The sequence below is a fragment of the Heptranchias perlo genome, chromosome 25, assembly GCF_035084215.1.
Source record: "Heptranchias perlo isolate sHepPer1 chromosome 25, sHepPer1.hap1, whole genome shotgun sequence".
Lineage (NCBI taxonomy): Eukaryota > Metazoa > Chordata > Chondrichthyes > Hexanchiformes > Hexanchidae > Heptranchias > Heptranchias perlo.
This window is the reverse complement of record NC_090349.1, coordinates 16,807,219-16,824,861: the sequence shown is the minus strand read 5'-3', so window position 1 is coordinate 16,824,861 and position 17,643 is coordinate 16,807,219. Positions and strand designations below refer to the sequence as shown.

General features: G+C 40.5%; 1 protein-coding gene across 1 annotated transcript in view; it reads left to right on the top strand.

Moving 5' to 3' along the window:
* nos1 (nitric oxide synthase 1 (neuronal)) overlaps window positions 1-17,643 on the top strand; it is a 67,692-nt gene that overhangs the window by 18,552 nt on the left and 31,497 nt on the right. The window contains exons 4-11 of the mRNA XM_068005690.1: window positions 1,347-1,467; window positions 4,303-4,440; window positions 4,558-4,703; window positions 12,750-12,912; window positions 14,355-14,446; window positions 16,026-16,167; window positions 16,285-16,424; window positions 17,090-17,264. Of these exons, the coding sequence (XP_067861791.1) occupies window positions 1,347-1,467; window positions 4,303-4,440; window positions 4,558-4,703; window positions 12,750-12,912; window positions 14,355-14,446; window positions 16,026-16,167; window positions 16,285-16,424; window positions 17,090-17,264 (1,117 nt within the window). The remainder of the gene's footprint in view (window positions 1-1,346; window positions 1,468-4,302; window positions 4,441-4,557; window positions 4,704-12,749; window positions 12,913-14,354; window positions 14,447-16,025; window positions 16,168-16,284; window positions 16,425-17,089; window positions 17,265-17,643) is intronic.

The window sequence follows — 17,643 nt, the reverse complement described above, 5'->3', positions numbered from 1 at the left end:
AAATCCTGGAACTCCATTCCTAACAGCACTGTGGGAGAACCTTCACCACATGGACTGCAGTGGTTCAAGAAGGCAGCTCACCACCACCTTCTCAAGGGCAATTAGGGATGGGCAATAAATGCCGGCCTCGACAGTGACACCCACATCCCATGAACGAATTTTTTTTTAATTCTAAAAAGTAAACATAAAAGATTTTTTCTAAGATAATGACGTTATATATCATTTTAGATAGAGGATTATTCCTTCAGGTAGGTGGATTGGCCGATGTATTCCATCGAGTTTGTCACATTTATGAAATCACTTTTGATTTATTTAACAGTCACATGCACTATTGGATGACATTAATGCATCACAAAAAATATTCAAGTGATGACGTGGAGATGCTGACATAAATCACCAGTTAGAGATCACCTATTGTATAAATTCAATTGGTGTGGTAAATATAACTGTTTATAGGTGCGCACCTGTCTGCATCTGGTTCCCTGTATAACTGAGCATTCATTTGACTTCTCTATTTTATATTGTGTCACTTTCTCTCTCTCTCTCTTGCTCTCTCTCTCTCTATATTCATAAATATATATATATATATATACCTTTCTCGGTCTCTCTTTATATATATATATAATCTTTCTCTCTCTCCTCTCTCTCTCTATATATATATTACCTTTCTCTCTCTCTCTCTTTATATGTATATAATCTTTCTCTCTTTCTCTCTCTCTATATATATACCTTTCTCTCTCTATATATATATATGTATATATATACCTTTCTCTCTCTCTCTGTCTTTATATATATATATATACACCTTTCTCTATATATATATATGTATATATATGTACCTTTCTCTCCCTCTCTCTCTCTATATATATATATGTATATATATATGTACCTTTCTCTCCCTCTCTCTCTCTCTCTATATATATATATATATCTTTCTCTCTCTCTCCTCTCTCTCTCTCTATATATATATATAAACATATGAAAAGGATGGGAAAAAACCATCAGGATCATCAAGCCCATCCTATCCAGATATGGTATAACCACATACACCTTTTACCTGCTCCATATCAGCACAATATCCTGGGAGAGGCACAAAAAGAAAGAAAAAAGGGGATAGAATTTCCGTGGGGGTTCTCCTGATCTCTTTGGCACAAGACCAGTGGAAACCCTGGAGAAATGGTGTAAATGTCATATTTATTTATATATATAATATACACATGCTAAAAGAAATTGTACTGGAGTATAATTTTAAATTTGAATTATCTCATGACATACTGATGAAACAGAAAAGGGATATGAGACTGTTTTATTGTCATCGAAGTAATAAAAATAATGTTCACATACAGGGGTGAGGTAGACAAAAGCCAGCAGTATTTGCATCTTCAAGCCGAGAATGACAGAGTGTTTTATGATTTGTGGAGAAACGGAAATCTGCCGACAGTTCTTCCTAATCCTTATTCAGAACAGGTAAGGAGTTACTGCCAACAGTGGCTGACATTGCAGATGTATTAAATGTCAAACAACAAATATATGACTGGTAAATAAAATGGAATTAAATAAGTATTTGGATCATACATGATTAATTATCAATTACAATTTTATTGCTACATTTAAAAAATATGTAATGTTCAAAATTTGAAAAATCAAATAGAAAACATTTGATGCAGTTACTTGCAACATGGAAATTAGATCAATAGAGGAAAAGTATATTAACTATTTTAACTCCCCAGTATATTTCGTATGTAAGTACAATGAACCACACAGATCTCTGGTCTGTGCTGAATTAGCCGATCTCAACCGACAGCACTGAGGGTGTTAAAATTCTTTTTGGTGCCCATGGGCTAGAGAAGGGGAAATAAAATCAGCCAGGATTCTTAGTTCTGATCACTATCCAATGGCTCATGCTTGAAAGTACGCATGTGTGTACATTGCATGAGATCAGGACTGGGCTCAGCTATCACATGCCTCATGGTTGAGTAGCTTACTGTCACTCGGTGCCTAGACTCACACACGGAAAATGGGCATTTGGATGAGGTACCAGAAAGTTGCCAGCAGTCATCCAGCAATGCCTCAGCAATGGCTTCAGGAGAAGGGAGGAAAGGGTAGAAACTGGGAAAAATAATACAAGTATTTTAACTCATTCGCAAATAGAAACTTTGGAGAACTAAATGGAACCAACAGAAATTATTATTAATGCAAGGATTTTGAGAATAGTTCCACATAATTTCTTTAAGGGAAGGTAATGGTCAAGTCCAAATGAGTTCACATTGTTCTATTACCCTCTCTATAAGATTATGTATGGCCTCATGCTTAGATTTTTTTTCCGGGTAAGGACATAATGAGAAGTTAGAGGATCTTTTTATTTGCATACTCATTGGTTGGCTGTAGTGCTGTTAGTGAGGTTCCCTCTAAAATGTGGGCTGATTTGGCCTGTGAAGGTGATATGGAGATTGGCAGTATACAGCTGGTAATGTCCAGTGGTGGTGGTTACAGTCATTGTCTGCCCTTTCCCTACCAGACTATTAACTTTGCCAACATTCCTGAGATCAGTTGGACTGGTGGTGTCAAATGAAAATGACTGCCATTTGATGTTCTCGTTGGTTAGAGCATTAGAATGGAAGCAGTAAATTTACCTGCTGTGTCATGGTCCCTCATTTGCCTCAAAGGTGCAGTTTCCCTTTTTTAATAATTGGTGAAGCATAGTATCATGTTAATTGTATGTCCTTTATACATCTACACTTTATGAACAGATGTACCTTGTATGTTACTGTTTACCAACTAGTAACAGCCCTTTCAATTACATGGCATTAGTCTCGTTAAGAACTTCTATTGATATAGTAGTCCATTTAGTAGGCAATTGTTTTTCGAGTCCATTAGTTTGATGACAGAACCTCACACTTGGTTGCTGCTATTGTACTATTATTGTGATCTTAGCCGTTTTGAAGCATGTTATCAGTTCTTGCATTTTTGTTTCCTCATTGACATAGTGGTGACCAAGATCTGCACCATGATGAAAAGCATATCCACTTAAGTCACATATTTACATTATCCTTCTGAACAGCTTAGGTGCTGCTGCTCATAAGCATTAAGACATCTCCACAGCCACTGGCAATGCCTCATGCAGGCTGACTCTACTGGACTGACTTCTCTACATATCATAGCCCCCCATAGACCTAGCTTCAGCTTGAAGTTTCCACCACCATCTTTTGATTCTTGCCAATACTCTCAGACTTGCTACTTTGGTCTTCATTATTACTGCAGTTCACAGGAAGTTGTCTTGAACTGCTAGACAAAATATGCAAACAGATTTCTCACAACCCCTTACAGTAACAACTGGCTCCAGCTGAGCTGCCCCAGCTGTTTCTGATGTGTACTCAGATGTTATATTTGTACTGAATTTGTATAGAATTCAAAAGCAGGGAAGTTATGTTAAATGTTCCATTTGTCAATGTAATCAGCCTCTTCAAAATGGCAAATTTTAATTTTTTTTTTACTTCATTTTAATTTCTAGTTCTTCTAGTACTAGTTCTTGGCAACAACTGTGCAAATTCAAAATTTTAAAATCAGCTTCAATGTAAAGTGTTGCTCATTACCCCTGCTTAAAGGGAGTAAAATTCAGAACTTTTGGCTTATGTTTTCAGCCAGCTATCCTGGTCCTGATTACCTTGTGTAACATAACAAAGTAATTACAATACATCTTCTATTATCTGCATTTAAATTATCTGCCAACCTGAATATCTGCTGGAATGTTTCTAGGACAAAAGCTTGCATGAAATGTCAAAACTAAATAATGTTTCTTTTCTTATTTGTAGTGTACTTGTCTTCATCTCTGTACCACCAATTTTCATTATCCACCAGCAGGGCCCCTTCCATTAAGGTGGATGATGAGGCCTCACTGTAAATGCTAACTTCAGAAAGAACTCTCCCACTCTGTGACCTCCCTGAATAGTCTTACTAAATCATGGACACCTTTTCCAATTTGCCAGACAGTTTTGTTCTGATGATACTGGTTTCCCTGGAGAACATTCACTTTAATCACTGAACAGGCATCAGAAATAAAACTTTTATCCAACCTGTCCATCTAGATTTGAACCCGAGTGGAAAATACTGACTCGTTTTACGAAACTATCCAGATTGCCAAATTTTAAGAAGTTTATCCATATATATGCCTTGGTACAATACAGGGAAAACAATGATTTTTTTTAATACAAATGTTGTTTGGTACTTTGCTTCGCATTTATGTGTACCGATTTAAATAAGATTTTGTAAACTACGCTAAGCTGAATGGTTCATTTATTTCAGATAATCTCATCTGGGGAAGTGTCACCTACAAAGAGTTTGTCAAATGGCAGTCCATCCAAGTGTCCCCGCTTTATTAAGATCAAGAACTGGGAAACAGGCGTCATATTAAGTGATACGCTGCACCTGAACTCTGGAAGGGTATGGTCAGCTTTTCAGAGATTCAAATTGTGGCTTTTACTGGCAACCTTTGAGCATTTTAGTGCAAAGTGGTTTATTGCAGTTCTAGAAAATGTTCAACATTTTCTGTGCTTACAGGCAGCCGGGTGCACGGAGCAGATATGCATGGGATCAGTTATGATGCCCAACCAGCAAGTAAGAAAACCAAATGAAGCCCGGTCAAAAGAGGAGCTACTTCCACTGGCAGCAGACTTTATTAACCAGTATTATATGTCCATCAGAAGGCAATTATTTAATTTACGCCTATTTAAAATGGGAACTGCTATGTCTTAACTCATTTAAATTTCAGTAATTTGATTGTGATTAAGTAAATTCCTCTTGAAAAGTTCTAAGCCATATGCTGGTATGTTATGGGTAACTCTTCAGTCGAGTGACTCCACTGCATCTCTCTCATGCAGTGCATCACTGTGGCAGGCTTGTGCTGTGCAATTGTGTTTTACAAACCTTCCAGAGAATTTTGACTCGTTAAATGAACATTTAAAAAAAAATTGGACTGAAATTCAACAGATAGTTGGATGGATAGAGAAGTGGGTTAGAAAATTATCCTTTTGTGTCAGGGGCCTGAGGTTGAATCCAAACCAGACAGATGGGGTGAAAGTCTCCTCACTTCTTGATGACTGCAAGCGTCCTCAGTGAAATGAAACTGAGCTTTAATAACCCAGTTCTTAGCGGTCACAAGTCCACAGCACAAAGCAGCTGATTTTTAATGGTTTCACTCAAAGTTTACTGGATTGGATTGTGTGGGAGCTAAAAATGTCACACCATGTAGAATGTGTGTGGGGGAAGGAGAGAGGGGCTATTTTGAAGTTTGGATTGGGTTACTACAAAAACATTGACATTTTATTTGACTCAACTAATTTCAGAGTGTTTGGTGCTGAGAAATGTTCAATTCTCCTATACTGCGTCCATCACCTTGACAAACTAATGTCAAAGAACAAAACCAAGCTTCGATACTTTGCCAAATAATACTTCGCGGGGTGAAAATGGTTTCTAAATCTAGTTCCCACCTTTCCCTGCTCCAATCAAGAAACCACAACCATTCAGATGTTCAGTATCAGCAATTAATTCAAGTGCTTTCAGATGTTATATTTGTACTGAATTTGTATAGAATTCAAAAGCAGAGAAGTTATGTTAAACTTGTACAGAACCTTGGTTAGACCACACTTAGAGTACTGTGCACAGTTCTGGTCTCCATATTACAAAAAAGGTACAGAAGCACTGGAGAAAGTTCCAAAAAGATTTACAAGGATGATACCAGAACTGGGAGGCTACAACTATGAAGAAAGACTGAACAGGTTGGGGCTCTTTTCTCTAGAAAAGACTGATAGAGGTGACCTGATAGAGGTCTTTAAGAACCATAAGAACATAAGAAAAAGGAACAGGAGTAGGCCAGATGGCCCCTCGAGCCTGCTCCGCCATTCAATCAGATGGAAAATGGAGTTGAGGTAGAAGATCAGCCATGATCTTATTGAATGGCGGAGCAGGCTCGAGGGGCCACATGGTCTACACCTGCTCCTAGTTCTTATGTTCTTATGTTCTATGATCATGGCTGATCTTCTACCTCAAATTCACTTTCCCGCCCTATCCTCATATCCCTTGATTCCCTTCGTGTCCAAAAATCAATCAATCTCAGTCTTGAATATACTCAACAACTGAGCATCCACAGCCCTCTGGGGTAGAGAATTCCAAAGATTCACAACCCTCTGAGTGAAGAAATATTTCTTCATCTCAGTCCTAAATGGCCGACTCCTTACCTTGAGACCATAACACCTTGTTCTAGACTCTCCAGCCAGGCAAAACAGCGTCTCAGCATCTACCCTGTCAAGCCCTCTAAGAATTTTATATGTTTCAATGAGATCACCTCTCATTATTCTAAACTCCAGAGAATATAGCCCCATTCTACTCAACCTCTCCTTATAGGACAACCCTCTCATCCCAGGAATCAATCCAGTGAACCTTCGTTGCACTGCCTCTAAGGCAAGTATATCATTCCTTAGGTAAGGAGATCAAAACTGTACACAGTACTCCAGGTGTGGTCTCACCAGAGCCCTATATAATTGTAGCAAGACTTCCTTACTCTTATACTCCAACCCCCTTGCAATAAAGGCTCACATGCCATTTGCATTCCTAATTGCTTGCCGTACCTGCATGTTAACTTTCTGTGATTTGTATACAAGGACATCCAAATTGTTCAGACTACCAACATCTCTTAGTCTCTCACCTTTTAAAAAATATTCTGCTTTTTTATTCTTCCTACCAAAGAGAATAATTTCACATTTCTCCACATTATACTCTATCTGCCATCTTCTCGCCCACTCACTTAACCTGTCTATATCCCTTTGCAGCCCTTTGCGTCCTCCTCACAACTTACTTTCCCACCTAACTTTGTATCTTCAGCAAACTTGGATAAATTACACTTGATCCCCTCATCTAAGTCATTTATATAGATTGTAAATAGCTGAGGCCCAAGCACTGATCCTTACCGCACCCCACTAGTTACAACCTGCTAACCGGAAAATGACCCGTTTATTCCTACTCTGTTTTCTGTCTGTTAACCAATCCTCAATCCATGCTAATATATTCCCCCAATTCCATGAGCTCTAATCTTGTGTAACAACCTCTTGTCGAACGCCTTTTGAAAATCCAAATATACTACATCTACTGGTTCCCTCTTATCGCGCCTGCTAGTTACATCCTCAAAAAACTCAAATAGATTTGTCAAACACGATGTCCCTTTCATAAAACCATGTTGATTCTTCCTAATATTATGATTTTCTAAGTGCCCTGTTACTACATCCTTAATAATAGATTCTAGCATTTTCCCTACTACTGATGTCAGGCTAACTGGCCTATAGTTCCCTGTTTTCTTTCTCCCTCCTTTCTTTAACAGCCGGGTAACATTTACCACCTTCCAATCCATGGGGACAGTTCTAGGATCCAGGGAATTCTGGAAGATCAAAACCAATGCATCCACTATTTCTGCAGCCACCTCTGTTAAAACCCTAAGATGTAGGCCATCAGGTCCAGGGGATTTGTTGGCTTTTAGTCCCATTAATTTCTCCAGTACTTTTTCTTTACTAATCTTAATTACTTTAAGTTCCTCACTCTCATTAGACCCTTGGTTCCCCACTATTTCTGATTTGTGTTTTGTGTCTTCTGCTGTGAAGAGAGATACAAAATATTTGTTTAACGTCTCTGCCATTTCCTTATTCCCCATTATAATTTCTCCTGTCTCAGCCTCTAAGGAACCCATGTTTACTTTTGTTACTCTCTTCATTTTTACATACTTGTAGAAGCTCTTGCGATCTGTTTTTTTATATTTCTTACTAGTTTACTCTTATATTCAATTTTCTCCCTCTTTATCAATTTCTTGGTCATCCTTTGCTGATTTTTAAAACCCTCCCAATCCTCAGACTTATTACTCTTTTTGGCAACATTGTAAGCCTCTTCTTTTAATCTAATACTATCCTTAACTTCTCTAGTTAGCCATGGTTGGATCACTTTTCCCATGGAGTTTTTATTCCTCAAGGGAATGTATATTCATTGGGAATTATGAATTATTTCTTTAAATGTTCACCATTGCTTATCTACCATCATATTTTTAAATCTAATTTCCTAATCTACCTTAGCCAACTCGCCCCTCATACCTACGTAATTGGCTTTCTTTAAATTTAGGACCCTATTTTCGGACTTAACTATATCCCTCTCAAACTCAATATGTAATCCTATCATATTATGATCACTCTGCCCCATAGGATCCTTAACTATAAGATTAGTAATTAACCCTGTCTCTTTACACAATTCTAAAAGTAAAATAACCTGTTCCTTAGTTGGTTCCTTGCTATATTGTTCTAGAAAACTGTCTTGAATGCATTCCATGAACTCATCCTCCAAACTATTTTTGCCAACTTGGTTTGCCCAGTCTATATGAAGATTAAAGTCCCCCACGATTATTGCATTACTCTTTTTACAAGCTCCTCTAATTTCCTGATTTATACTCCGTTCAACACTATAATTACTGTTAGGGGGCCTATAAACTACTCCCACCAATGTTTTCTGCCCCTTGTTATTTCTTAGCTCCACCCATACTGATTCTACTTCCTGATCTTCGGAGTCAAGATCCTTTCTCACTACGGTCTTCATCTCATCCTTTATTATCGGCAGTACCCCCCATCCCTTCCCCTCTTTTTCCATTTTGCCTATCTTTTCTAAAAGTCAAGAACCCTGGAATATTTAGTTCCCAACCTTGGTCACCTTGTAACTACATGTCAGTAATGGCTACTAGATCAAATCCATTTATCTCTATTTGTGCCATTAATTCATCTATCTTGTTACAAATGCTTTGTGCATTCAGATATAGTGTCTTTAATTTTAACTTTTTATTATTTTTCCCTGATGTGACCTTAGTCAGTAATGCCTTATTACCTTTGTTAAACTCTCTGTCTCTTCCTGACACACTCTGCTTGTTTTTACCCAAATTGCTACTCTGCACTACAGCCTTGACTTTACCCTTGCCTGAACCCTCCCCCATCCCCCTCATTAATTTAAAACACAATCTACCACCCTAGTTATTTAGTTTGCCAGGACATTGGTCCCAACTCGGTTTAAGTGGAGCCTGTCGCAGTGGAACAGCTCCCTCTTTCCCCAGTATTGTGCCAGTGCCCCATGAATTGAAACCCCTTCTTCCCACATCACTCTTTCAGACATGCATTTAACCATCTGATCTGTTTGTCCCTACGCTAATTTGTGCGTGGCTCAGGTAATAATCCAGAGATTATTACCTTTGAGGTTCTGCTTTTTAATTTGGACCCTAGCTCCTCAAACATTCTCAGCAGAATCTCATTCCCTGCTCTACCTATGTCGTTGGTTCCTATGTAGACCACGACAACCCCCTCCTGCTTCAAGTTCTTCTCCAGCCGCAAGGAGATGTCCTTAACCCTGGCACCGGGCAGGCTACACAGCCTTCAGGGCTCCAGGTCGTGGCTGCAGAGAACAGTATCTATCCCCCTGACTATACTATCCCCTAACACTACCACGTTCCTTTTCGCTCCCCCCACTTGAATGGCCTCCTGTACCACGATGCCGTAGTCAATTTGCCCATCTTCCCTGCAGTCTTTGTTCTCATCCACATCAGTAGCAAGTACCTCATACCTGTTGGACAAGGACAAAGGCTGAGACTCCTCTACCACTGCATCTAGGGTCCCCTTACCTGCCTGACTCGCAGTCACATCCTCCTGTCCATGACCGCTAACCAAATCTAAACCACTACCTAACGTAAGGGGTGCGACTGCCTCCTGGGTCAAAGTGTCCAGGTAACTCTCTCCTCCCTGATGCATCGCAATTTCTGCACCTCGGACTCCAACTCAACAACTCTGAATTACCTTGAGTTGCAGACACTTACTGGAGATGTGGTTTCCTGGGATCACGCTGCTCTCCACTAACTCCCACATGCTGCAGTTACGGTACACCACTGCCATCTGTATCTAACCTTGTTTTATTTATTTACTGAATTAAAGTTTTTATGTAATTAATTCACTTGGCTTATTTTTAATTATTTTTTGAACTAATTAATTTATCTAGTTTAAGTTATTAATTTAGTAATGTGTTAGCAAGTTATAGGTTCCTGGTTCCTAGTTTAAACCATTCCCCTAGCTTTGAGAGCAAAAAAATGTATTACTCACCAACCAGTCACTAACCAGTTCTCCTCTGATGTCCCTCTTTCAAATTTCTGCCTGTGTTTGAGTTGGTCTCAGCTTTATATCCCCGTCCTGCTCTCGGTCACTGGTTCCTCTCCTTTATATCCCCACTCTGCTCTCGGTCACTGGTCCCTCTCCTTTATATCCCAGCCCTGCTCTCGGTCACTGGTCCCTCTCCTTTATATCCCCGTCCTGCTCTCGGTCACTGGTTCCTCTCCTTTATATCCCCGTCCTGCTCTCGGTCACTGCTCCCTCTGCTTTATATCCCCACTCTGCTCTCGGTCACTGGTCCCACTCATTTATATCCCCGTCCTGCTCTCGGTCACTGCTCCCTCAGCTTTATATCCCAGCCCTGCTCTCGGTCACTGGTCCCATTCCTTTACATCTCAGCCCTGCTCTCGGTCACTGGTCCCTCTCCTTTATATCCCCGCTCTGCTCTCGGTCACTGGTCCCTCTCCTTTATATCCCCGCCCTGCTCTCGGTCACTGGTCCCTCTCCTTTATATCCCCCTTCTGCTCTCAGTCACTGGTCCCACTCCTTTATATCCCGCTCTGCTCTCGGTCACTGGTCCCTCTCCTTTATATCTCCGCCCTGCTCTCGGTCACTGGTCCCTCTCCTTTATATCCCCGCTCTGCTCTCGGTCACTGGTCCCTCTCCTTTATATCCCCGCCCTGCTCTCGGTCACTGGTCCCTCTCCTTTATATCCCCGCTCTGCTCTCGGTCACTGGTCCCTCTCCTTTATATCCCCGCTCTGCTCTCGGTCACTGGTCCCTCTCCTTTATATCCCCGCTCTGCTCTCGGTCACTGGTCCCTCTCCTTTATATCCCCGCTCTGCTCTCGGTCACTGGTCCCTCTCCTTTATATCCCCCTTCTGCTCTCGGTCACTGGTCCCTCTCCTTTATATCCTAGCCCTGCTCTCGGTCACTGGTCCCTCTCCTTTATATCCCCCTTCTGCTCTCAGTCACTGGTCCCACTCCTTTATATCCCGCTCTGCTCTCGGTCACTGGTCCCTCTCCTTTATATCTCCGCCCTGCTCTCGGTCACTGGTCCCTCTCCTTTATATCCCCGCTCTGCTCTCGGTCACTGGTCCCTCTCCTTTATATCCCCGCCCTGCTCTCGGTCACTGGTCCCTCTCCTTTATATCCCCGCTCTGCTCTCGGTCACTGGTCCCTCTCCTTTATATCCCCGCTCTGCTCTCGGTCACTGGTCCCTCTCCTTTATATCCCCGCTCTGCTCTCGGTCACTGGTCCCTCTCCTTTATATCCCCGCTCTGCTCTCGGTCACTGGTCCCTCTCCTTTATATCCCCCTTCTGCTCTCGGTCACTGGTCCCTCTCCTTTATATCCTAGCCCTGCTCTCGGTCACCGGTCTGCTCCTTTATATCCTAGCCCTGCTCTCGGTCACTGGTCCCTCTCCTTTATATCCCGCTCTGCTCTCGGTCACTGGTCCCTCTCCTTTATATCCCCGCCCTGCTCTCGGTCACCGGTCTGCTCCTTTATATCCTCCTTCTGCTCTCGGTCACTGGTCCCTCTCCTTTATATCCCGCTCTGCTCTCGGTCACTGGTCCCTCTCCTTTATATCCCGCTCTGCTCTCCGTCTCTGGTCCCTCTCCTTTATATCCCGCTCTGCTCTCGGTCTCTGGTCCCTCTCCTTTCTATCCCAGCTCTGCTCTCCGTCACTGGTCTCACTCCTATATATCCCCACTATGCTCTTGGGCCTCTGCTCCTTTATATCCCCACTCTGCTCTCGGGCCTCTGCTCCTTTATATCCCCACTCTGCTCTCGGTCTCTGGTCCCGCTCTTTGTGCTCTCGGGTCTCTGCTCCCACTCCTTTTATCCCCAATAACTTCAATAACCACTAAAAACACTAACCAATGAACTAAACACTTACTGATTCCCTTCGGCGTCCTCCTTGTCTTGTGACGTCACCTTTTGATTTTTTTTCTTGATTTTTGATTCCTCGTGGGGCCCCCTTTTATGCTCCGCTCAGTCTTAGTCTATAGTTCTTTGGTTTAAATCACGCAGCAATTCCTTCCCCCTCTGCACCTAATTCCCACACTCACCAAATTCCCAATTGAAAGTCCTCACTCTGTTAGCGCTTCACTCCATTAGAGGTTCACTCTCTGTCTTTTCCAACATCTCTAAGATTATGAAAGTGTTCGATAGGGTGAATGTAGAGAAGGTTTCCACTTGTGGGGGAGCCCAAAACTAGGGGCCATAAATATGTGATAGTCAATAATAAATCTAATAAGAAATTCGGGAGAAACGTCTTTACTCAGAGAGTAGTGAGAATGTGGAACTCGCTGCCACGTGGAGTGATTGAGGCAAATAGCATAGATGCATTCAAGGGGAAGCTACATGAGGGAGAAAGGAATAGATGGATATGGTGCTAGGGTGAGATGAAGTAAGGTGGCAGAAGGCTCATGTGGCATGGACCTGTTGGGCCGAATGGCCAGTTTCTGTGCTGTAAATCCTATGTAATTACTGGAAATTGGAACTTTTGCCTCCCAAATACAAATTCAGTTACATGGGTTGCTATTTATTACAAGCATAAAGTAATTTGTTTTGAACTATAGGTATAGGTCCAAGGCCCACGTTCAAAGGATCGAAGAGGTAACAAAGGACATTGAAACTACTGGCACTTATCAACTTAAAGACACTGAGCTAATTTATGGGGCCAAACATGCCTGGAGAAATGCTACCCGTTGCATTGGGAGGATCCAGTGGTCCAAATTACAGGTTGGGATTTACCACTGATTGTATGAGAATGTATTTTAAATGGTTCTGACACAATTGGAGGTGCAGATTTAAAGAGCAGAAAAGGGGAAAATGCAATACAAAAAAAAACAATTGTTTTCAATCTTTAAACAGCATTAAATTGTCAAATTACAAATTCACATACGGACAGTGCACATGAATGACCTATATACACAGTCTCAGCTTCAGCATTACTTAACTTTAGTCTGTAGTACCTACATCACTTGGCAAAAATAATTGTCATACAATGAACAATTCTGAATTCGAATGGACAACAGCTTTATTTTAAGGCTAAAGCTGTAAATGGTAAATTCAGTGATCTGATGTTCTTAGTGGAGAGCTCTGCACAAAGGGAGTGTAAGTTAGAGACAAGGTTAGAACACTGTAGCATCAATTCTCTGACCTGATTCAAGCACTGCTCCCCCTGGGATACAGTGTATTTACCCTTAAATGTTTTACAATTTTTTTCAGTGTTTTATAATTAATCTGGATTCCAATTTATTTGTATTGATGAATGTTATGATGGTCGCATAGAGAAGTGGTGATTGAGACCCACTCATCCATTCCTGAGACGAGGCTGGGATTGAGAATGGATTGCTGCGAACAGATGTTTGTAATAACAGAGATCGAGACAATGGGGTAGATTTTGACTTTGTGTGATAGTGTAAAACGAGTGATAGCGAATCGGCAGCCCGTTTTACATCTCTCCTGATTTTTAATTCCATTGACTTCAACGGATATAAAGATCGAGAGAGATGTAAAACAGACGGCCAATTCCCTTATCACCCGTTTTACACTGTCACACAAAATCAAAATCTACCCTGATGAGTTTCCACTGACTGATAAATAAATCTCAAATACCAAGGAGAAAACTGAAACAGTTCAGTCCTGTAGAGATGCAGAGAAAATGTGTGAATGCTGGAAATCTGAACTAAAATATAAAATGCTGGATCGACAGCAGAATGGCCAGCATCTGGAAGAGAAAGGTTTTTGGGTGGAATTCTCCACAGATTCCAGTGAGGAATCTCACCCAGGATATTAGCTGATCTTTCCCTTCCAGTTGCTTATAATCCTATAGATGTTGTTTCAGAAATCCATTCAATAGGTGGAAATGGGTAATTCCTAAGCCTATAATATTTTCCCTACATGCACTGCAGAATTTAACTGGTATTACCATAAGATACCTGAAATTGAACCATTGAATCGTTAGTGGGATTTCTCCATCGTACAGAAGCATCCTATAGCTATGTTTATAGTGCTGTGTACTGTATACCATATATTATGTTGGCACAGTAGCACAGGACTAAGATTATAGAAGAAAAAAGATAAATTATCAAACAATAGAGGACAAAACTTAAAAATAAAAAAATAGTTTCTGATAGATTGCCTTTTTCTAAGTTTGTTAATTGCTGCAATGTTTGCAGGTGTTTGATGCACGGGACTGTTCCAGTGCTCATGGAATGTTCAACTATATTTGCAATCACATCAAGTATGCAACCAACAAGGGGAACCTCAGGTTGGTGCCATGGAAGTTAATTTTATTAATCAATTTTATCTAGTGGTCCATGCTTGATAAAAATTAGTCACAGAGTCATAAGCATTGGACTAGAAATTATAATGTAGGATATCACCATGCAAATGTTACATGTTCGTATGACATTACTTTGTCCACTGTTTAACGGAAGCATTCACCCTTTTAAAATAAATGCTACTATTTCTGGCTGAGGAACTTTTTTTTACCCTCCAATTTGCTGTCCTCCTCTCCTGAAGATGTCAAGTCATACTGCAGTGTGGTACCTCATTCTTCAGGCCAGTACCTCATTCTTTAGGCCAGTGCCTCATTCTTCAGGCCAGTGCCTCATTTTTCAGGGCAGTATCTCATTCTTCAGGCAGTATCTCATTCTTCAGATCAGTATCTCATTCTTCAGATCAGTATCTCATTCTTCAGGGCAGTATCTCATTCTTCAGATCAGTATCTCATTCTTCAGATCAGTATCTCATTCTTCAGAGCAGTACCTCATTTTTCATGGCAGTATCTCATTCTTCAGATCAGTATCTCATTCTTCAGAGCAGTACCTCATTCTTCATGGCAGTATCTCATTCTTCATGGCAGTATCTCATTCTTCAGATCAGTATCTTATTCTTCAGGGCAGTATCTCATTCTTCAGAGCAGTATCTCATTCTTCAGAGTAGTATCTCATTCTTCAGGGCAGTATCTCATTCTTCAGGGCAATATTTCATTCTTCATGGCAGTACCTTATGTGTGAGCCTAGATCATTGACCACGGAATTCAATCTGAGTCCTTCCTGGTCTGTATGGCTCAGTTTCACACCATGTAATGCATTTGAAAATGAGAAGTAGTAATTCTTTTGAGCATTTCAAGATATACAGTATGTACCATTCCCATTAGATTTCCCCATTACTTTACCTATTAGAGAGAGACTTATCTTAGTAGCATGATGATTTACTGATCTCAATTCCTACTGCATCAGGCCAGGTATGTCCAAGGACAGCTACAGTGTATCAAGCATTGTGCACAGTTCTTGCAGTCTCCTGATCTCCCCCACATCCTGAGATGGTATTCATTTTATCTATCTCAGAAGGATAAAGAGCTGAGTGAACCCTACTGGGATTTCCATTTAGGGCCTTGATTTTTCTAGTCCAGCACGCAACTAACTGAGCCGTATGGTATTATTCATTTGACTAGATAACACTGACAGTTGGTGTTACAGAAGTTCGACCTTATTCGTCAACAGAGACTAATTGTGATTTTAAAAATCTATCGCTGCATTTTGTTAATTTGGTAGTGAAATCCAAATTGATAGAAAACTCTGTTTGGATTTTTTCATCTTGTTACGTTGCTCAATCCTGTGTTAGTAGATATGAGAACACATTACCTTTTATTAAATACACTGAGCAAGAAAATGATCGTTAAGCCTTTTAGTATGGTTAGTTAAATAATAATTTAATTTCAATGAAAATCCACAGATTCAATTAAGAATTAATTATCTTTATTTTTTTTTTAAAAAGCATTGTTTTAAATTAGCATGCTGGTGTACCATCATTCAACAGTTATAAGGTCCATGATTTTCCAGGTCTGCTATCACAATATTCCCACAACGAACAGATGGCAAGCATGATTTCAGAATCTGGAACAATCAGTTGATACGATATGCTGGGTACAAACAACCTGATGGCTCTGTCATTGGAGACCCTGCCTCTGTGAAGTTAACTGAGGTCTAGTATATCAAATAACAGCTTTTTTAAACCTACAGTATTCAGTCCTATTTCTGGAGGTTTCTCCATTTGCTTATCTGAATGTTATATTTTCTTTGTTGATTGTTATTGATGCAGGTTTGTATGCAACAAGGTTGGAATGGACCTAAAGGTCGCTTTGACATCCTCCCCCTTTTGCTTCAAGCCAATGGAAATGACCCTGAACAATTTGAGATTCCACCAGAACTAATCCTGGAAATACCTCTCAGACACCCCAAGTACGTACAGCGATGAGCTTTGTTGAGGACAGCTATTTGTAAAATTCAATTATTTGATCATTTACAATTCAAATATTGTTATGACTCCCAGTATTAGATATGAAATTCATCTGAGTTAAAAAAAAATGTTGTTAAACTCTCCAAGTGAACATTTTTGATGAATATTTCAGTTAATTCCTGTTAAACACAGTTTGTTTGCCAGGAACATTCATTTCACTCCAATTCATATTCAAAAGTAACTACATCATGTGTTTAGCTGGACTGCAGTGTTTTTTTTTCACATTTCCATCTTAAGCTTGCTGTTACTAGGTGGAAACCTAAATAAGGTACAGTTGCCACGTGGAGCAGGGCATAAAATGTGGCATTGTTTGCTGTGCCTCCCAGCTAGCGGGAGGGAAATGTGAAGGGGAGAGTCAGTAGCCTCCGGTGACTCCTAGCAGCTAACTACAAGGGGCATTACTAGCTGCCTGAGAGCAAGCTTCATGCCTGTCCCTTGGTCCAGGCATCAAGACAGTGGATGAAGAAAAGGGATGTAAAATACAAAAGAGGGGGATATTTACACAAATAAAAAACAAATCTAAGATTGTAATGCAACGGTTAGAAAGGTGGAGTCTTGTATCTTACAGTGTTATTTGCATTTCTGTAACCTTCGTAACATCCTTTAGGTTTGAATGGTTTAAAGATCTGAACTTGAAATGGTATGGCCTGCCAGCTGTTTCAAACATGCTTCTAGATATCGGAGGCCTTGAGTTTACAGCTTGTCCTTTCAGTGGGTGGTACATGGGAACAGAAATCGGAGTTCGAGACTTCTGCGATGCCTCCCGGTACTATGTATTAGAGGTAACGTCTATTTCCTCTTTAGAACAAAATAGAAATATTTCTATTGATCTTTACATTTACCACAACAAATATAATGACTTTTTTTATGAGATATGCAACAACAGATAAAAGAAGAAAGAAAGACTTGCATTTATACAGCACTGTTCATGACCTCAGGAGGTCCCAAAGTGCTTTGCAGCCAATTAAGTACTTTTGAAGTGCAGTCACTGTTGTAATGTGGAAAATGCAGTAGCCAATTTGCACACAGCAAGGTCATACAAGCAGCAACATGATAATGACCAGGTAATCCATTTTAGTGATGTTGGTTGAGGGATAAATATTGGCCAGATAGAACTCTGCTCTTCTTTGAAATAGTGCCATGGGATCTTTCACATCCACC